Genomic DNA, 21,892 nt, shown 5'->3' with positions numbered 1-21,892 from the left:
CTCCTCTAAGTCTCCTCTGACTCTTCCTTTCAGACTCAGTGGACTCCTCTGATTCGTCCTCTAAGTCTCAGTGGACTCTCAGTGGAGACACCATACACATCCCACGGCCTCAGTTAATAACAAAACATAATTTCTTGATTTTACTGGTTTACGTCTCACTTTAGTTTGAGCCTCTGTGACAGTGTCAACATCACTGACAGCCACTAGATGTTGTGTGGTGTGTGTTACTCACGTCCATCAGAGCAGCGTTGATGTAGTTGGAGCTCTCTCCATCGATGGTGATGAGGAACGGAAGGCAGCGGTCCGGAGGCAGAACATCCATACACCGGTTCTTCTCGTGGTTCCTAGGCAACAGGGCAATACTGCAGTCCTCCACCCGCAGTGTCGGTGTCACCATGTTCAGAGTCTGAGCGGATCAATACTCTGATCAGTATCAGTATAACTATTATACTATAAATACAGCACCAGATGTACACAGACACTACTTTACCCTGAACTCCTCTTTGATCTGACTGGAGTTGGTCTGAGGTTCTAATCGGTTCATCTCGTAATAAACTGAGTGCAGCTGGTTGGCTGGAATCGCAGTGTCGCCACAGAGACACGCCTCCAGAATGGCATCGTGGATGAAGACGTACTGCTCCTGGTGGACACAGGGAGGACACCTTTATAAACGTAGCCGTCACCCCCTGCTGTCAGCTGTGATTGACAGGTCGAGTGTTGGTAAAATGTCACTTCATGAATGATTTATGTCAATTCACGGCAGCTGGAGGACAGACGGATGGACGGACGGCACAGTTAAAGGATTCTACAGAGAAGGTCGGCGCTGCGTCCGCTTCTGTCACATCCTGTCACTATAACATCTGTCTTACTCGGTTTCTGTCGCTCTAACAGGTTCTACTCTGTACAGCTCCTGTGGAACCTCAGAGGTATCATTATTTCTTTCATTTGTTTTGACTTGGTTCTGCTGGATCCTATTGTGTTTTTACTATATCATGTTTAATCGCATACGTTTAAAAATCTGTCTGTTTGGCAGAAGCTGATTAGAATAATTATTGTTGTGGAAGCTTACCTCCGTCTGGACCATGTTAACCCTTCGGGCTCTCAGCTCTCTGACGCAGTTGTAGATGTCGACCACTCCCTCTCTCTCCGCCATGTCGAGCATGATGTCAATCACAATGAAACACCCGGTACGTCCCGCCCCCGCACTGACACACAAACACACACAGCACTGTGTTATGAAACAATCAACTAAAACCAGTAACTAATTATAAAGCTGTAAAGTGGTGGAGAGCAGGTGTCCATGCCTGCAGTGGACCACAGTGGGCCCTGCAGTGGGTGGGATCTTGGCTTTCACACGGCGGACGAAGCCCAGCAGGCCAGTGGCATGAAGTGGGACTCCATGATCAGGCCAACCAGTGAAATGGAACTGCCGGATCTCTCTGATCTCTGCTACTCCTCTCTGACAAGAACAGAACAACAGAAAAGCTTGGTTTAAAGGACAGTGGAACAAAGTCTGCCTACAGAACCTGAACCATGTTACCTTCTCCACAGCAAAGGTCCGGATCACGTATTCTGACAGTAGCTGAGTCTCGATCAGTGTCACCTTCATGTCGCCGTAGATCTCCGTGTCATCAGGCCAGTACTTACAGCACTTCACCTGCATAGACGCATGCACGCAAACACACCAAGAGACTGAAACCAGGAACGTCTGCAGTCTCTGTTCCTGACCTTAACCGGACTTCACCCAGATTCTGTGACTGAACAGTGTTTATTTGTTCCTGTGAGTCTGCCTGATATCAACAAACTCATTAATTAAACAGAAACATAAACGAAACAAAAGCAACTGATATTAAAATCTCATTAGACCCCCCCCCCCATTAACTGATTACTGCTGAGCTAATCACACTGTCACCACAGCAACCAATGGGGAGGGAGTGAGAAAGAAGCAGATAATCAGCAAAATCCCCCCATAGACTCTCCTGGATGGGGCGGGTCTCTGGTGCTTTGTGGGTAATGAGAGCTGGGACAGGGAGCGGTGAGCGCCAGGTGTATGTGATCTCATGAAGAGTCGCACTCATGCAACATCAGAGGGACAATTTCAGCTACAAGTATCTGATAAATCAGAGAGACTTTACAAATATTACAGTCCTGCAGGTTCTGTTGACATTCAAAATGGCCATTAGTGATCAACATGGTGATTCACTGACTGGTTCTGAATTTGAAGGAAAAAAGAGGCTGAAGGCTCAGGAGGAAACAGGACCACCAGGGGTTGGATAAGGATGGAGCTGGAGCTAAAGCAGCTTTAGCTTCATTGATCAGGTTAGCGACATGTTAAAAGTCTGAACAGCTGAATGTAGTTCACAGGACAAGTTTTAATAATAGAGACATGAGAGATGCACTCTGGGAAATAGAGTCCCAGACCTCATCAGCCACGAGAAAACAACCAGATGGCCTCAACAACCAGACTGTGTGTGTGTGCGTGTGTGTGTGTGTATGTGTGAAACTCACCCGCCCCACCTCCACCAGGTTGGTTACCATGACAATGGCAGCGGTGTTCTCTTGCCAAACCATGCACCAGAAGTCATACACTGTCTCCTGCATGGGACCTAAAACACAGCAAACATTAGGCCGTGGATCAGCAGGCGACACAGAGCTGTACATGAATTATAATGAGTCTTTTAATTAATTCAAATTAGACACACACACAAACACACACAGGATGAAAAATGTTTTTAATCACTGTTGACAGTCTGTGTTTTGACGAGCTAATTAGTTCATGCTAATCCATTCCTGTCCTCAAGTGTTTTACAGTGAGACACACGCGTCTAACTACACACTACTTCCAAGCTCAAACATGCTGAACGCGTGTCGGTCTGTGTGTCTTAGTGGCACCAGTGGCCAAAGGTTGAACTGCAGCAGAACCACAGCCCAGCCCATGTCAGACTACAACCACATCACTGAGTAATTCATCTAACAACACGTCTTTAAACTTATTTGTGTAGCTAGTTTAGAGCTGTCAACGCCTGCTTGTATTCACCTCACAATATAAACTAGCAGTTTGTGCGGCTACAATGATGTCTGCTCTGATCTGAGGTTCTCAAGGACAGCATCAAACCTGAGCTGCAGTCTCTTGGGCCTCATGTGGACCAGCTCATGAGTTTCAGACTGCTAATGCTAATCCTAACATCAACTAGGCTAAGCCATCACACAGGAAGAGAACACAAGGAGAACAGGGAACACACAGAACACTACTACAGAAAGTGCGGGCATCACCTTGCGTAGCGATGTAGTGGTTAGGCCTGTGGTAACCCTAAGAGAACAGACAAGATAGGTATCAGTTACATCCCACACTGGACTGGTTGTACTGCACTGCCATGGTGGCACACAGTCAACATGGAAACATACAGAATGACTGGGATGTTTCAGAAAGCTTTAGAGCAAAGTGAAGACCGATGTGTGTTACTTACATCAATGTAGTTGGCGTTGATGTAATCAGAACCTCCGTCTCCATCTTGAGAATGCAGCCGCACACGAGAGTGGTCGTCTAACACATACACACAGTGTTAATGCTCTGCTTATTGTGGTGATGCTGAACATAATCACCTCTAATTAGCTTCTGCTGAAAAGATGATCTAATAATAAGTTAACAACTGCCATAAATGTGTAAAATACTAGGAACAATTGATACAGTGTCCCACTGTCTAGCTGTTTAAGCGAGCCAGTTAACTGGCGCTGGTGGTTTTCTTCGCTTTTATCCCATTAAAAGCATTGTCATCAGATCTGAAATCAGAATTCTTGGTGCTTGGTGTGACAGTGAAGCGTGTCCCTGCAGGCCACCGTAGCTCGGCCTCCATCACACCTCATTAGCATAATTACAGCACCACAGGACACATTGTGTGTGTTGATGTTTGCCAGTGGCTAAATGCAGCAGCTGTCACCACTGACTCTCTGGCATGTGAGCAAATTAGCTTCAGCAGTTGTTTATGAGACCTGGAGCAGTGTGAGGATCAAAACTGCAGCAGGTTCTGAGACGGTGGTTCTATTGGTGCCGCAGTGAGAACCAGTTAAGATACGAGACAAAAACTGCCTCTCTTACAATTATACACACTTTATTACATCACAAATCATGCAGGCCTTCTACTCTCACACTGATGGCTGATGGTGCCACAGTGCCTTTGAGCCTGGCACTGACGCTCATTCATAAAGTACGTACAGGCGATGATGTTGCCGTAGCGATTCTTCATGCGGTTCTCATCCTTCTTGGCCGAATCCCACGGAGCCGACTGTCCCTCAAAAAAACTCTGAAAAACAAAAAGGCGTAGTCGCTTGAGAAGAAGACGACAGAGGAGCCATGAAATTTAGTGAATGACTTCATGAATAATGCAGAGGATGTGTTTGATTTTCCCAGAACGCACTCAAAGACACCAGATGATTACGTCCAATTATAATGTGTTGAGGGAGAAGCTGCACGCGTCCAGACACACAGAAAATTGTTTTACTACAGTTCAAACCCAGAAACTCGACTGAAGCATGAAAACAGTTTTCATGTTTTGTAGTTTTCATAAGTCGTAGTTTTCGTGTTTCTTTGCAGTAGTTTTGCGTTTCTTTCTTTCTTATTAAATGATAAATAATAAATGTTCTCCATAGAGCCGACCTGACCAACAGGGGGCAACATAGTCAAGGCCCAAGGACACTGCAAAATATGAGAGGAAGAGGTGGGAATTGAACCAGCAACTGTCTGGTTCCGTCTGATCCACAGGAGCCATGCTGTGGTTGTGTGGTGGCGTTTCTTTCCTTTTCCTTGTCTGTCTGGTGTGTGTCTGATCCACACTAGGTTTCCTGGGTCGCTCATTAAAATGCCTGCAGACAGATGTGTGTGTGACAGCAGAGTAACAGCTCCAGACATCCATCAAACTCAGAGGTGAACGATGTCACTCAGTCACACACACACACGCGCACGCACGCACGCACGCAAACACACACACACACACACACACACACACACACACACACACACACACACACACACACACACACACACACACACACACACACACAAAAGAGTGACAGCAGGAACAAAGGGGGAAAAATAGAGAAGAATGGAGGAAAAGAATGAACTAATGATAGCTGGCAGCTACTCCACTCTGACTCCGAGTCTGTGTGTCTGTTCGTTTTCGCTTCAGCTTTGTTCTGATGCTGATGCTACCTGTCCCCGTAAACCCTGACCACCCACTGCTGTCACAGGTAAGGTCAAAGGTCATAGGTTACACCTTCCATAACTTAAACACAAGTTGAAATCACCATTGCTTTCCATTTTCATTACTACAAATGGCTCTTTTACATTTTCGGAGGTGATGAGAGGTGAAAGGTCGTCAACAAATTGTAACAATGCACAATGTTTGGAGCCTGTTTCATTTAAAATATTGCAGAAGCTACAGTAAAAGGCTGAATTGCTCAGTTCATTACTCAGCCTTGATTTAACAGTTTGATGCTTCGGCTTTTTCCCAGTTCTTCGCTCAGAGCAGAGACTAAAGATTTGTGGTTTTCTAATCAGCTTTGATTTAAAGATATTTGCTTATTTAGAGAGATGACCTCCGATGGTTGCTGTTTCACTGTCTTCATAGACAGATGAAGACAGTCGTGATTCATGACACGACAGGTTGGTCACTAGCACATAAATAAGGTGGTGACAGCAGACAGGGGAATGAACCAGACTTGGCCATAGAGGAGTAACCCTTGTATAGTATCAAATTACTCTAAATCAAGCTCATTTTGGATGAAATCAAACTGTAGACACAAATAGACACATTATGGCTTGTTTTATGATGGTGATTTAAACAACTCTGTTCTATGATATTTAACAAAGATGCCACCTGGCTCCTCTTTGATGCCGACGGAAACCAATCACAGATTTCAGCATTTGTAAAAAACAAAACTGAGCGTAAATTGGCGTTGTTCAGATCAGTCCATGTATACTGTATTAACGCCTTACTAGAGGTCACAGATGTAAAGACCTGAGCAATTTATATAAGAAATGATGAGCTAATAAAAAGAGTGTTAAATTGAGTATGTGTAATGTCAGAGCAGACAATGTGAACACAGAGAAACTTCCCTGCTTCTGAAACTCAAACAGGTCCAGGTATCAAACAACATGCTTCAGACAAACAGTCACACTGAGCCCCAGTGTGTGGCTTCAACAACAAAGACCTGCTGAAGACAGGTTACGACGGCTCGGAGCTTTTTATTGAGTTCGGAGGTTTTGAACCATCAGTCCGCTACTGCGTCAGCCACAAACTGGAGCTGTGCGAGGCCACAGACGTTGGTTAGACATTCAGCTACAGTGCTAATGTGTGTCTCAGCCATTAACTACCATGGAGTTCTTAATGTAGCTGACAAAAACACATCAGTGTTACAGTCGGAAAACCAAGAAGGGTCTTACCTCGTTAAGCTGTCCAATCATTAATTAGTAAGAGAAGCATGGAGGGATCAGGGAGACAACAATCATCAGTAGCGCACTCAGCTGGATGTCTATTCCTTATTTAGCTCATCTTCACCCACTACTGTAAACAGCACTGGCCACAGTGGTCACGTGTCGTTAAAGTTAGGTTCATGATTACACAGTAGGAAAAGTAGACACAGTTTAATCATCGGGGATCAAATTTGTCTGTTTTTTACATAAAGCATTTAATTTCACTGTCGTTCTGCATGATGAACTGGTGCCTTGAGCTGGTTCTAACTGTGGAGCTGCTGGTGGAGCAGCACACGTGGACAGGAAAGCAGACTGGGAGGGAGTCCAGCTTGGACATGTGATGGTTATTTAACAGGAAGACAGTTGGACTGAGAGCGAGACAGAAACAGGAGCCGCTAACTTTCTGCAAATGGAGGGTGATCCAGAGTGTGTGTGCTGGGTATGTATAATGGATCAGCCCGGAGGGCAGCCCAGGAGCAGCAACCAGACCTGAACACACGCACACGCACACACGCACACACACACACACACACACACACACACACACACACACACACACACACACACACACACACACACACACACACACACACACACACACTTCCCTATTTTGGCCTATTAGCTTGGGGGAAGATCTATAATGTATGTACGTGAGTGTGTGTCTGTGTGTAAGTGTGTGTTCAGGTAAGTACCATCCATTAGTGGGTTTCACAATAAAACTGTGTAAATGCCCACACACGTGCACACACACACACACGCTCTCAGGCTGCTGCTGAACATCATTTGAGTTTGCAGTCGTCTAACTCTGCTGCTGATTAGTAAGAAACTCCTCTCGTTTACTTGAAAAATCAACATTTGTTAGAATTAAACTGCTTTAAAATGACTAAATTGTTCAGCGCTTTTAGCATCAACATCTGCAGGACTCGTTGCAGGAGCGTCAGACAGATGTTAACCCTTCAGTCACAGGCTCTAACTGTGTTCACACCTGCTTATGACCTAAGGCGTCAACAGCTCACTGTCCTGGCTCAGACAGTTTGAACGGATCCTGCTACCTGGAGCAGAACCAGAACACACGCTGGGTCTTCGTCTGAACATCGACCAGCCACAGCAGCCTCTCCAGCAACTAGCAACACGCTATTAAACACAAACAAGATCTGCAGGAGGAGAAGGATTTGGCTGTGAGCAACTGGAATAGCTCGATTAGAAATACCTAAAGCGCAGGATCCAAACTATCCTTGTGTGTTATTGGTTGCGTTAAAATTATTGGTTCCATCACTTACTGCTTCACACGGTAAAGTTTCCAGGATCTATAGCAGAAGCACAGTAGAACCTGCCTGTGCCAGACGTTGGACCCTCACCTCATACTCCTCCTTAAAGCCGTAGCCTTCAGCACACTTCATCTGAGTGATGTGCTGCAGCAGGTCGGCCACTCGGATGGCTGGGTGCAGCTGACCCGTCTGATAAGGCAGGGCTTCTCGCTCCGACTCCCGCTGCTTGTAGTGCGACTGGACCAGGCTACTGGTTTCACTGGTCATAGTGTGACTGTCGTCTGGGAAGGATCATAAGGAGAATACAGAGGAGTCAGGTTGTAGTGAACAGCTGCACAGACAGACGTGTAATCAGCAATGGTGTTGATGATGATGATCCACATACTGGTCAGGCATCACATGACAAGTTATCATGGTGTGGACTGGACCTGGACAGGACTGGTTAGGACACACCTAACTGTTTCCTTTTGCTTTTTTCCTTGTGTCTTTTGTAAGTATGCAAGTAGTCTGGATTTGAACTGTGTGTGATGCTCAACATCACAGTTACATGGATGTTTGTGTCTCTGGCTTTAACGTGTGTTAGATCGACTGAACGGTGAAACCTGTAGGGTCCAGAAACAAGCCCGGTCCACATCTACAGCTACCATGTTGACTCAGCAAAGACACAAATGAATGGCACACACATTGACTAGATGTGAGATCTGACTGGAGGAGGATGGTGATTGGTTTCTTTTCACACTGCTTCTGGAACCAGCACAAATTAAAAGAACAATTGTATAAATCAAACAAAAAGTTTGTTCCAAGAAGAATTTAAAGCTTCTTAGAAAGTACACCCTGGTACAGGTGCTGGCTGAGTTCTAGCACATGGTGTTATGAGTGCTGGTCCAGATGTGGTCCAGGGTCTGGAGCTGCAGTGTGAAAAGAGCAGCGAGTTCAGAGTCCTAGAACAAATCAGACCTCTTAGAATCGGTAAGTCGGTTGTTCAACCTTTGACCCCTGAAACACCATCCAGGACTGTGAAGACTTCAACAAAGACTTTGTGGACATAGCTTTCACTACTCTCTCTAACTCTGCTCTTATTGGCTAGCCTGGGGCTGACTGACCAATAGAAACTATCCCAAACAGCCCAACCAATCACAGTGAGATGAGAGATGTAATGGAGGTGGCAGTTTGCGGCTAGATGGATGAGACAACAATAACAGCAACCAGTCAGAGAAAGGGAAATGGACAGAGCTGAAGCCTGATTGGTTTGAGGAGAAATGGTGGGAGGGGTTGTGGGGTTGTGATGTCACACTTTCACAGAGAGGCACTGCCAGGCTAACTGATGATATCACAGCCATTGGTGGGTGTGGCTTCATGTGCAGTAGTGACCCCCCCAATCACGAGTCCCCGGATCAGCCCCAAGTTTAACCACTTACCATTAATGGGCACTTTACACAGAAAGATAGAAAAGAAGAAGAGAGGAGACAGGGTATAAGCAACAACTTTAGCTGTAGCTTGGCCTATGCTAACGCTAGTCTGTAGCTAACACACGGCTAGCATCACTCAAACAGGAAATTAGCACCCAGAAGTGGAAAAGTCCTGTTTCAGTTAGGCTAACTTGGCTAACTGAGCTGGCCTCAGCAGCATCCTGAAGCTTCGGGAGAATTCAGCTAATCCAAGAAAAGAGGACAAACAGGAGCTGATGGAAAAAATACATTGGGAGCCTAGCAAACATGTAGCATCTCACTGTGACTTAATTGTCCCTTTGTTAGGCCACAGCTTCATTGTGATGAGGCCAGAAAACACAGCTACTGTACAATCACTCAGAGTAACTATTACCTGATGCAGGTCAGACTAAAGGTCAGGTAAATGTTAACACGCCTCATGAGCTTATTACATGTTCAGTCTACCACGAAGCTGCTAAGTGTTGCGCCAGTAACTGGACCTCTGTTCTCAACTTTGTGTTGCGGTCCTCCCCCCAGTCCACGTGAGCGTGTAGTGTCCATGCAGAGGTCGGAGGTCACAGACAGACGTGACGTCAACACGACACGCAGGAATGTTGTGGATGCGGGGATGAGTGAAGCCCACCATTGTTTTCAGATAAAACAATTCCAAAACAACGTAATGAAATTATTTCTAAAAGTAACAAAAGGTTAATACAAGATTAAAATTTTTGAAAAAAAAAAACGTTTTAAAATAAAGGAAAAAAGTGAAATGACAAAGCTCTGTTTCAATGAACAAACATTGTCAACAAAGAAAAATAACCATAACTAAAGAAACAGCCAACGAGAAGCAAGCAAGGGATGAATGGAAGCCAGAATACCACTCTCTCTTTATCATTCTCTCCATCCTCAGCTCTGTCTTTCTACCTGTCACTCTCTGTCCACTTCCTGTCTGTCTGTCTATGTTTGTCTTTCTGTCCTACAGAAAACAGCAAAGGAAAAAGGTCTCACCCAGTATGGCTGTTGGTACGAAGGGATCTGCCGAAAGGACGCGTTAAGAGCAGACAGACAGAAAAACATAAGGGGTGAGCTCTGCACAGTGTCCGGCCTGGCTCGGCTCAGGAGCCGACCCATGTGACTCTACAGCACTAATGACTCAGGTTCTGTTTACTACCTGGGTAGTAGGAGTTGGGGATGGTGGTGCTGATGGTGTTGGTCTTCAGTGTGAAGGAGGATGGTGACGACACAGCTGGACAGAGGCACAGAAGATGCAACGTTACATCTCCAACAAACACAGCTGCATCTGACCTCAGGTCAGTTTTAATCAAACTTTGCCTTTTTACTTGACGCTAAAAACCAAAAGAAGACTGAACGTCAGCAGGATAAGAAGCATGAAGGGAAAATGCTGAGTGTTTGCTGAAAGAGCTGGAAGGATGTGGAAGCCTGAGAAATGGTCGACTCCTCCGTCACCTTGTGAGGAAATGCTGGCTCCAACCGTTGCCTTTATCTCTCATCAGCTCTTTTCTGAATGTTATAAACTTGTCAAGGCTGCAAGTGAACGAGTGAAGCAGCTGCGCTGAGAGGAAGTGAAGCGTCTCGGAGATAAAGAGTGTGATTATTAATGGATGAGTGTTGTGTTTACAGCAGTGGATCTGTCTGTGCGCTATGAAACATTGAAGAGTAGCACTTCCCAGACCATCACACCTCCCACTGTGTGATCGGCATTTAGTGTCGCACACTTCTTCTGGCTCGGTGTCAGGTTCACTTGTCTCTGTTGCAATTAGATTGGATTGAATTGGACATTAGATTAGATTAGATCAGACCAGATCAGTTCTAGCTGCTAAATTCTATGTACTGTAGCTACTGTACAGCTTCAGTGTTTTAAACACAAGCAGCATGTGAAGAGGTTGATCTGTTGATCAGATCAGATGTACAAATACAATTTATTGATTTTCTTTAATTTGAGATAACTGTTGCTGTGAGATGGTGCTATAGAAATAAAGATTAGATCAGGTTAGAACATACAACCTCAGTCAATTACTTCACTATCTAGCCAGTTCCGGTCTTATTTTGTAACCATTTCCTGTTTAGCTCCTATATCCAGTCAATCTAGTGTTACCTCCGGTCCTTGTTAACTCCATCTGCACGTAATTCAGTAATCAGTAGTTTAGTACTTAAGCACCAGTTCATCCCATGACCAGCATTCCAGCATTGTCGAGTATCCAGTTTCCGTGCATGACCTTGTTTGGTAATACCTTTTTGATTCTTGCCCAGCCTATGATAACCCTGCCTAGCGTGTATGACCTCTGCCTGTTTTTGACCACGTCTTTTGCCCAAGCCTTGTCGGATATCGTTTTTGCCAACCTGTGTATGACCATTGCCTGCCTGACTACGTTCTTATTAAAGCAATCTTTTACTCAAGTATCGCTGTGCATTTGGGTCCTTCCACCATTGTGCCATTGTGACAGTAAGTATTGTTGTCATCCTAACTAAGGAACAAACCAAACCCGACCTGGTCCGCTGTCATATGTGGGTCTGATTCTGGTAGATCACATAGGTAGGTCTGCTTCCATAAAACCCTAAGGTTGACACAAGTCATGTTCATGTTGGTGTATTTGTGTCTTGGTTCACTCACTGCGCCCGTTCAGCGTGTGGGTGTGTGTGTCCACGGTGGTTGTGTGCTGGGAGCTGTTGACCATCAGAGTCATTTCCTGTCTGGAGCTCAGCGTTTCCTTCCTCTTCTTCGCCAACTTTCTGCAAAGACAAAAGCAATGACAGCTTTAGATAACGTCCACGTTCACAGCGATACAGTTTGACCTTCACTGATTTGACCTCGCAAAGTGAGGACTGGCCAAAATGTCCTCACTTTGTTGTCCAAATGTCCTCACTTTGGCAGGAAAATAGTTCTTTTGTTCTCATTTCCATGCAAGTACAAGTACACACACACGTGCACACACGTGCGCGCACACACATTCTGCAGGCTTTTAGTTCTCACTAGCCTGACACGCTGACCAGACCAGTCTAGATCAGCTCCACCTAAGTGATGGACAGTCAGGCGGACAATTAATTTCATTTAGTTCAATTGAACAAGAAAATTTAAACAACAGAGGGGAGAACAAACAATAGCAAATGAAAATCAGTGCATGGCATGAAAAAGTATTCTAAATACACAGGCGTGATAGTAAACTGACATCACACAGACGGTTCAACATCTATGACATTGTGTTGTGTGGGAGGAGGGTTACATACACAGCTGTGGACACATCACATCTATCAGCCAGTGGATGTTTCTTGTCTTAAGACATCGTCACATTGATTTACACATTAGAGGTTTTGACCTTTTCACTCTCCTCTCATTTATCAGCTGTTGTCATACAGTTGTTAGGGTTAGGCCTTTCAAGGAGGCGGCATAAACTTGTGATAATGTCAGCACTTATCACTTTTTCCTCACATAACTGGCACCAGATTTAGTTTACCTGCAACTCAGCAGTGACGCACTGTGCAGGAGCTGCACACTTAAACAGCATTAATTGAGTTTATTTACCAGTAAATACTCGGACTCTTTATCACATATTTCCTTTTCATGTCTTTTTATCTCAATGGATGAGTGTCTCTGTCTCTCTGTCTGACTCCAGCTGTGTCATCACTCACATTTTAAACAGCTGTTTTGTCTTTAGTCAGAAATGTTTTTATAATCTCTACCTTTAGACATTTATTTTACATTGGCTGCTCATCTGTAGCTCTACAATCCATCTGTTGGAAAAGTGGTGCAGAGGAAAAACACCTTCAAACCACAGAAACATCCTTTCAGTCTGTTGTTTGTCCAACTCCCATCATCTGATGCTCACAAACACTCGGCCCACTTTAAAAGCTCAGAGTATTTTTTCTCTTTCTATTCCGAGTGTATGAATAAAAAAAACCATCCATTTGTCCAATTGCTCACACACACACACACACACACACACACACACACACACACACACACACACACACACACACACACACACACACACACACACACACACACACACACACACACACACACAAAAGAAAGTTTAACCCTGACCTGAAAATGGAAAATGGAAAAAAAAGTATTGAAATATATAAATAAATCTGAAACCAGGCTTTTAAACTCAGAAATAAGACATCAGTGAGTCTCTGTGTGTGGAGGTTAAGATGGAGGACGGTGAAAGCGCCCCGAGGCAAGGTGCTGGCCTCCTCCCCCTCATGCCTCCTTGCTCTTCTTCTGTGGTTCACTCAGACAGTCAGAACCTGCAGCGTTTCTTCTTCCTCTGAATCAGACCTGAACACTCAAGCATCTGCAACACAACCGTGTTCGCTACACAAAGCTGGTAAGAAGCTGCTAATAATGGAATGCGTGATTCTTTCAGTTCAAATGTTTCACACTTCAACAGCAAAACAAACACAAAGCAACATATGAACAATGAGCATCAGAAAGAAACAACCAGAGGGAGAAAATGAAAACCAGTCACACAATGTGAACAAAGATAGACACAAGTGAAAGCAAAGAGCTGCTGAACCACAAACATGACAAAGAAACTGCAACCTGAGCACAATAATGCAGAAACCAAGTGCACCAACCAAGGAGGCCCAAGAAAGAGCAGGTCATACATGAAATATGACCTCATCGCTAACATGTGAGGTAATGTTTAATTAGTATGATTATGACCTCTGACACCTCCACACACTCAGTCTGTATGAACGGACCCCACTAAACATACACAAACAGCAGCAGGAAAACAAGCTATAGCACAGCTTTACAGTGTGTGTGATTGATTTAAACACATGGATAAATGTCAGGGCTAATCTATGCTAATCTACTGAGCACAGGACCAGGCTGTTAGCAGCAATGGATGCCTCTGTGTGTGTGTGTGTGTGTGTGTGTGTGTGTGTGTGTGTGTGTGTGTGTGTGTGTGTGTGTGTGTGTGTCTGTGTGTGTGTGTGTGTGTGTGTGTGTGTGTGTGTGTGTGTGTGTGGGCGGGTGGACCTTCTCGCCTCATAACGATCATTTGATCAGACAGGTTTATTACAGCTGGCTAATTCTATTAACCTGCTCCACTGCACGCACACACACATGCACACGGTCTCCAGACATTTGATCCTGTACTTTGCTTTCCACTATTCCACTACACCACTACGCCACCAGTAGCACCAGTTACTTGTGCACCAGTTACAGATTATGGCTCCTGTAAAACCCGCGATTTTTATTTCCTGCTCCAGAACTACTAGGCATCAGGCTGATGAGTCTCTACTAAAAATGACGTGAGAAAAACGTATAGAGCTTCCTATCTCCCCGAGGAGGCATCACTTCTATACCACAGCTTGCTCTGCACATGTGTTGTATTTTTTTTCTCTAATCAGATTTTAAACAGGAAACAGAAACATCACTCACTTGTAACAGCTGGACTCAACTACTGAGACTGAATCTAAACCACTGTTGCAGCTGCCTTCAAGACCCAGTGGTCACAAGTTGATCTGGTATCCACTGTTCACAAAAAGTGTTTAAAGTCACGTTAAATACGTCTTATGAAATGAGCTGTGCAATGATTGCTTGGTGGCCCAATGGTGAAGGCCGTGGCCTTGGGCTCATATTGCTGCAGTGGCAGCGGGATCAAAATCCCAATAAAAGTCAGTTTTTCCTAATGTCGCAGAATATTTGAGATTTCTTTTTTATAAGCGTAGCTTAGCAAACAAAACTCCAAAGACAGAACGCAGAGGTTCAACATTTTATATTTAATTGACAAAAGATCGTAGCACTAACCAGCAGACTTTTGGTCCTCAAACGATCAAACATAAACGTCAGATCACGCCTTGTAAAACTGTAGTTTAGATCGTGTATAGACAACAAAACACTGTTAAGGCATCAATGAGGACAGCTAGCTTTTCCCTGCATCAAACATCTGCAGGTACAAATAAAACCAGGAAGCACTAGCAAACTACAGTATCTGCCAAAGTGTCTTACTGGAGGAATAAATGATAACTTCTCTGCACAGAAATAAGTGGAACAACCCTGGAACAACAGTGTCCCTTCATTCTTAAATACTACCAGAGTTCGTTTTAAAGTATTCCTTTAAGCTAAACTGTCAATTTTGTCAGAGCTTTTGCTTGTCCACAAATCATCTTTCAAGCATACAAGCGTTTCACAGGGCTGAGGTCACAGTCCAAATGGGTCAAATACAGAATGAGCTCACAGTTAAAGGCCATAACATATCATCTCACTGTTGTTGGGTCACTGGCCTGGACCAATGGTCCACCAGAGTATAATGTTGAAGATATGGCTGGCCAACCTGCACACAGGTGGATGATTCAGATGAAAAAAATGAGACTAGCTGGGTCAGGGTAAAGATCAGGGACTAGCGGGGTCAGGGACTAGCTGGGTCAGGGTAAAGATCAGGGACTAGCGGGGTCAGGGTAAAGATCAGGGACTAGTGGGGTCAGGGACTAGCGGGGTCAGGGAGTAGCTGGGTCAGGGAAAAGCGGGATCAGGGTAAAGGTCAGGGACTTGCTAGGTCAGGGTAGAGGTCAGGGACTAGAGAGATCAGGGACTTACTGGGTGAGGGACTAATTGGGTCAGGAGTTTATGGTAAACAGAGAAACAAACAGGACACATGTATAAGGTGATTAATGAAGGTAAAGGTGACAGGTAAGGGGGTCAGAGGTCAAACAGGTTACTTACAGGTAGTAAGTGTAGGAGTGAAAATTTCTTCGTCTGAGTGGTGGGGGCAAAGCAGAGGGAGGGATGGAATGAAGGGGGAAAAACAGAAGAACAGAAAAAGGAAAAACCACAGATTAATGTCAAAAAGGATGAGTTAAATACTGTGTGTGGTGGAGGAGTGGAGGGTGTGGCCTCCATCAGACCCACACCACGGACACTGGTTGTGTTGGCCAGTACAACATTACTTACTAAGGTTTTGTGGTGTGGTTGATTTTGCCATTTCTGACCAACATTCTGCACTCTCCCTGAATGTGTCGCAGTATAAATAGTAGTAAGTATTTGCCTGCGTATCTCAGATTTACATTTGACACATGACAAGCTTCACTCCCGTCTGACTGCTGTATATCCAGCACTGGCTCTAATCTGTGCCTCAGGTTGGCTGGGATCACAAATCATCACCATCTCCATGATGGAGACACGGAGCCTATGCGCCACAACATTTGATTTGCTTCCGTTGTACAGGTGAAGCATGGATTATTAAAACCATAAACCCAGAGGTTCTAAACAACATGGATCCTAATTAGTTTGTTTTCACTTTCACTTACTCAGTTTGAGAAATCAGAACCGCTTCCATTTCAAGAGTCTAATGGACCAGGCGCCTACAGGCCAGTTCTGGCTCTGAAGCGCTGGCAGGTTTAAACATGCAGCTTCCTGCTGTAATGAGTCTGACCTCCGTCTGGTCACAGAGTGGAAATCAAACGCACCCATCAACATTAAAAACCTCATTAGACACAGAGCTACCTCCTCTCTCTCTCTAGTATTAGTTACAGAGATCAGAGCTCGATCGACCCGATAGACGCATCTGACTCTGAGCACAGCACCGACACACACAGCTTCAGACGAGTGTGTGTAGCCTGGAGCCATTCAGCTCGAAGCCACGCTGGAAAAAAAATAAGACGCTCTTTCATCTAAATTTCTCTCTTATCTTCAACGTTCTATGAACACACAAGCTTTTCTCTGCGTCTTTAACTGTGTGTGTCCCAGCTGGGTTTTGTTTGATGTCGGTCCACACAGTTTAATGGTGATTACTGCAGAATTCTGTTCCATTATTGGCCATCATCATCCTCAGTGTGTGTACAAGTCAAAACCTACATTTATTATGAAGATAACAGCAGCAGTACATCTTGGTTTAATCTCACTGTGACTGTTGAACATGGTCAGAATCTGCTCCTGCTTGTTCTGGTCACCACATCTGGAACATTACATGATTTCGACTGACCCCAAATCAATTATCTCAGTGAACTGGGTCGACTCATTCAGAGGAATTAATGTGATGGCTGAATAAATGCAACAACAACCGCAACATTTAGGCTTTAAACGTGAAGCATGTGAGTTGTTCATTTCTCGGCCAGAATCTTACCGTTTCTTCATCAGCAGGACAACTCCAAGGAAGATGATGATGAAGAGCAGGATGGCCGCGATGGCTCCAGCTATCGTAACCGTATGATCCGATGGTTTCTCCTGTTCTGGTTCAGGTTTCCTGGTCGCAGCCCCTAAAACCATTAAGCAACATGAAGGTTACTGAGGTAGTGACTGGAACCCATCCATCATTTTAACCTGCAGTGATTAAACATCCATGGGAATCCCATTAAGGATTTCAATTAAATCCTCTGTTACCTGCTATAACATGTTGCTTGTTATTGGAGAGATGTCACCATGGTGGATGTGTCCAGCAGTAACGCTTGTCCCAACACACACTATGACCAAACATCCACGTGTTGAGGATGTTTGCTCATGGTGTGTCTGAGGCTGACACTGGAGGGATTGACCATAAACACCAGTCAGGAGACGTTACTGATGTATCCAGGGGTTCACCTCAACCCCAACATGTGGACCTTCAGCTTATCTCTATACGTCGTTGTGTGCTGGGGTTCAGGCACCTCAGAAGCTGATGTCATGGACAACAGCTCCAACTCAGAGTCTCCACAACAAGCCGGCAGCTCCAGGCTGGATGTGCATGTGGAAGGTCCAATAGTGCAAACAAACTACCGTAGCATATTGGACTCTAACCACATGCTCCCCCTGACCATGAAAATAACATGTCCAGTTATGAACCAGAACACAACTGAGCCTGACCCGTCCACCTGCAGCCAACTGGACCGCAACACACCCACACTCTGTCTGTATTTACACACTGTTCAAGTTTTCTCTTCAAGGTCAAACGTGAAATGTGCTCAACCATTCTCCAGAGAGACAGACAGACAGACAGACAGACGGACAGACAGACAGACAGAGACACACACACACACACACACACACATACACACACACACACACACACACACACACACACACACACACACACACACACGCACACGGGAGCACAAAGAGCCATCACCCCCTCAAAGGCAAAGCTAGAGCGGAGCTGCTGTTTTCACTTTAAAGGCTGTGAAAACACTACTTTGAACACACAATCTGTGTGTATGTGTGTGTGTCTCAGTATGCATGTGTTTGTGTGTGCGTTGGTCACAGTGGGTGTTGGAGAAGCTGCTTTTCATGTGAAAGTGAAGCTGTTTTCAGCTTCGGGGCTGCAGCCGGTCATGCTGAGTGGGAGGTGTGTGCTTGGGTATTAATGTACGTGTGTGTGTGTGTGTGTGTGTGTGTGTGTGTGTGTGTGTGTGTGTGTGTGTGTGTGTGTCTACAGCCCAACAGCTGTTTGGAGCGTTAGAGGCCTGTGGTGACACAAGCTCTCCCACAGACGCACTGATGCTGCGATGGAAAGCTTCAGGCTGGCAAATATTTAAAAGTCATTTTCTGCAAGCTGCGAATCAGTCACACACACACACACACACACACACACACACACACACACACACACACACACACACACACACACACACACACACACACACACACACACACACACACACACACACACACACAGTCTTGGTTGTCCAGCTCACCCGGCTTTGTCTGTCAGAGAACCAGAGAACTGATTGGTTCTGACCCACGACACCAAAGTGAGCGGGTTGACATCCACAGATAATAGCTTTATTTTGTGTGTCGGAAACTACAATTGCACCGGTGCAGCTTCCTGACATACTGTGTGTGTTGTTGTGTCATGTCTGACCTGTGAGTTGCTTGTCACCGGCTGCTGGGGCGATGTGGACATACGGCGTGGTGAGCTGGGTGGCGATTATAGCAGCTATTCATCCAGGAAGGCATGCAGAGAGAGAGAGACAGGCAGAGAGACAGACAGGCTGTTGCAGGGGTTGTACTCAAGCTGAAGGATTAGTAACATGCGGTTGTGTTGATGGAGACAGAAACTCAGCTCCTTAAAAACCACAGGAGAATAATAACAATATACTGTAAATGTTCTGACTTTCATATGAGCTTGTTTATTCATCAATCAAGCAATTCTTTTAATTTATGGTTGGATCGAATTGACACTATTTAAAAAGAAAAAACAGGTGGTTGAACGAACAAAATCATTTAATATAATTATCACTTCTGGCTTCGCCCTCATTACCTGCTACGCTAAAGCATCGTGAACGCCTCTAAAGATGTCTTTATGACGCATTTTGCATGCATACTCCAGTCACACTTATGGCTAAGTAAGACACAGCTGCTAAGGTTGTTTGACTTTGTAATGTGAGCAGCGTGCAACCAATGTAAAACGTCAGTGAGGAGCAGCTTACAGCTTTTTAGTTGAAGGAACAGACCTGCAGGAGACGCTTGTTAATCAGCCAGTAAATCAGTCATCAGTCATTAGTGATCAAACAAGAAACAGCCAAAAGGAGAATGTTATTAAATGTCTGATAAACAGCTGCAGGACCCAAACCCAGCAGACACACGTTACCGTTGATGGTCTTATCATGTCTTCTCCAACATTTTGGGAGAAGTGTTAAGATATCAACTGAAACATCTTCAGCAGAAGTGAGGACAGGTGTTTCCACATGTCTTTGCTTTAATAATAATAATAATAAAAGGCTTTGCTGAGCTGGGCCCTGCGTGGTCTCCTTAACATTCTGCCAACGTTCACCTCCTCTACATTCACATCAGCACTTCTCCCTCTTACTGCTGCAAGGCATCATGAGTGTATGTGTGTGGGCAAAAAGCCTGAACTCCCGTGGGAGATGCGGTAGGCTGCTGCAGCATGACTGACAGGTGTCAGGGGATCCGCAGAGCCAATCAGCATCTGCTGTCATTAGCCACCCGGACGCAGCTTCAATAAAGACTGGTGGAAGCCAGAGAAGTCAATTAGTGCATGTGATCATACTGGATGTACGTCAGGGGACAGCATGTGTTTAGCTTGTTTAGCTGCCACATTAAACTGCTCTCTGGACACCTATAGTCCTGGTCATTAGCCTAATGTTAGCCTAGTGCTAGCATAACATGGAGCTGAGCATGTGTTTACTGAAGTCGGCAGAGGAAATGGAAGGACAGGTGTCAGACAGTAGGAGCCCATCTGGTAGCCATTATACTCCTGGATGGGACCAGTGTGCTAACCATTAGCCTAGCACGCCAGCAGCTACCTGCCATCTGTGTGTCATCACGCTGGATGGCTGCTGCTGCTCAGCTAGCTGGCAGCTCAATTAGCAGTTAAATCCAGCCCAGCATTGAGCAGAGATCAGAAAGTAAACCTCGCAGCTCACGGTTCCTCAGTGCTAACACTACCACAACAATACACAACATGACACTCCTCTATGTCTGTCAAATATAGCAAATCTCTGAATTCATAATGTCTTACATGTGTTCATTTCATTCCACATATTTCATACTTATTTAAATATATTCTTTACCTTTATACAATATTCCAAACCCAAAAAACAATTTCCAAATCAAAATGCACAAAAACACACACACTAGAACCAAATACCTTCAAAATAAAATATGATTACATACAGATCTCAAAAGAAAGACAAAAATGATGCTACATATAAAATAATGAAGTGTTTGTTCTGCATTGTCTCACCTTTGGTGGCAACTCGCACACAGTCGATCTTTGTCTCCTGGTGAAAAGAAAAGAAAATGAGCTTCCTGTCAACGCAAACAGAACCACATTGGCTTCGTCTGAGGACGGAGACATGACCTTCGCCTCTCGGTAACTGCTGTCTAAACCCATGTGTAAGATGTGCAAAATTGAACTCACAAAAGTAAACTGTGCAACAACAAGGCATCCGATCTGTATTATCCATAATATTCCATTATGAAATAGCTGCCAATGATGCAGGTGCCGATTAGCTGGCCTGCTCTTGCTATTGAGTGACACCAACAAAACAGGAGAAGGTTTGTGTCTGTGGGAGCTCATATATGAACAGGAAAGCTGAGCCTGGAGGAGCTCCAGGGACAAAGACCACATGGAAAGAAAACACACTGGTGTCACAGACGTAGGTAGGTGGCACCATGGCTTAAGACAGGACGTCCAAGAGCTTCTGTAGACTTTGTTCTCCTGTGTCCACAGACAGACAGACACACACAGTCAGCTTGACTGAACCGCAATCCAGACCTGTTTGGTTTATTTAAATTTTTAATTTTAATCATGAAACATCTAAAAACTTGTTGCCCAATTCCTCGATCACCAAAAGAGTTAACAAACACGTTGTGAACAGACAGGGTGTAAGGCAAACGGCTGTGGATCAGTGGCGGCGGCTGCACGCCGGCTGACGTGTCCTGCTGCAACAGCTTGTGTCTTTCTGGTTTTAACAAACAGACGTCAAATTAAGTAGCAGAGCTGCTGAATATTGATGCTCACGGAGCAGCGGTGGCAGCGATGGTGTCTGTGGTGAGGCGACAGTGAAAAGCACTACTGAGGCTGCATTATTCAACACACACAACACACACACACACCAATTAAAGCTCTGTGTCAATAATTAACACACAACACAAGGTTCACACTTGGCTATAATGAAACGCACAGTCGTCCCTGCAGCCTATTAGCGTCACTGGTCAGGCTGCCGGAACCGGCTCTGGTCCTATTAAAGTGACTAGGTGCTGTACAGAGCACACTGGTATCAGAGCGTGTGACCCCTCGGTTTCACTTCTCTGCTTTTTA

At 45.0% G+C, this 21,892-nt stretch overlaps 1 protein-coding gene across 13 annotated transcripts in view; it reads right to left on the bottom strand.

Moving 5' to 3' along the window:
• LOC114853948 (receptor-type tyrosine-protein phosphatase mu-like) overlaps positions 1-21,892 on the bottom strand; it is a 71,386-nt gene that overhangs the window by 3,668 nt on the left and 45,826 nt on the right. For 2 of the 13 annotated variants that reach the window (XM_029147880.2, XM_055507683.1), the window contains exons 17-34: positions 20,813-20,849; positions 18,968-19,042; positions 17,258-17,390; positions 15,859-15,891; positions 11,797-11,915; positions 10,336-10,410; positions 10,173-10,199; positions 9,156-9,167; positions 7,828-8,018; positions 4,214-4,301; positions 3,468-3,544; positions 3,274-3,310; positions 2,509-2,606; positions 1,541-1,657; positions 1,305-1,459; positions 1,070-1,205; positions 491-640; positions 233-406 (exon numbers count right to left, since the gene is read on the bottom strand). In XM_029147880.2, coding sequence (XP_029003713.1) covers positions 233-406; positions 491-640; positions 1,070-1,205; positions 1,305-1,459; positions 1,541-1,657; positions 2,509-2,606; positions 3,274-3,310; positions 3,468-3,544; positions 4,214-4,301; positions 7,828-8,018; positions 9,156-9,167; positions 10,173-10,199; positions 10,336-10,410; positions 11,797-11,915; positions 15,859-15,891; positions 17,258-17,390; positions 18,968-19,042; positions 20,813-20,849 — 1,734 coding nt within the window. Of the gene's footprint in view, positions 1-232; positions 407-490; positions 641-1,069; positions 1,206-1,304; positions 1,658-2,508; positions 2,607-3,273; positions 3,311-3,467; positions 3,545-4,213; positions 4,302-7,827; positions 8,019-9,155; positions 9,168-10,172; positions 10,200-10,335; positions 10,411-11,796; positions 11,916-15,858; positions 15,892-17,257; positions 17,391-18,967; positions 19,043-20,812; positions 20,850-21,892 lie in introns of all 13 variants that reach the window. The other 11 variants (XM_055507684.1, XM_055507685.1, XM_029147889.2 and 8 more) reach the window with 10 other exon arrangements.

This window comes from Betta splendens, chromosome 4, assembly GCF_900634795.4.
Source record: "Betta splendens chromosome 4, fBetSpl5.4, whole genome shotgun sequence".
Lineage (NCBI taxonomy): Eukaryota > Metazoa > Chordata > Actinopteri > Anabantiformes > Osphronemidae > Betta > Betta splendens.
The sequence above is the reverse complement of the archived record's forward strand: the minus strand, read 5'-3'. Positions and strand labels throughout refer to the sequence as shown.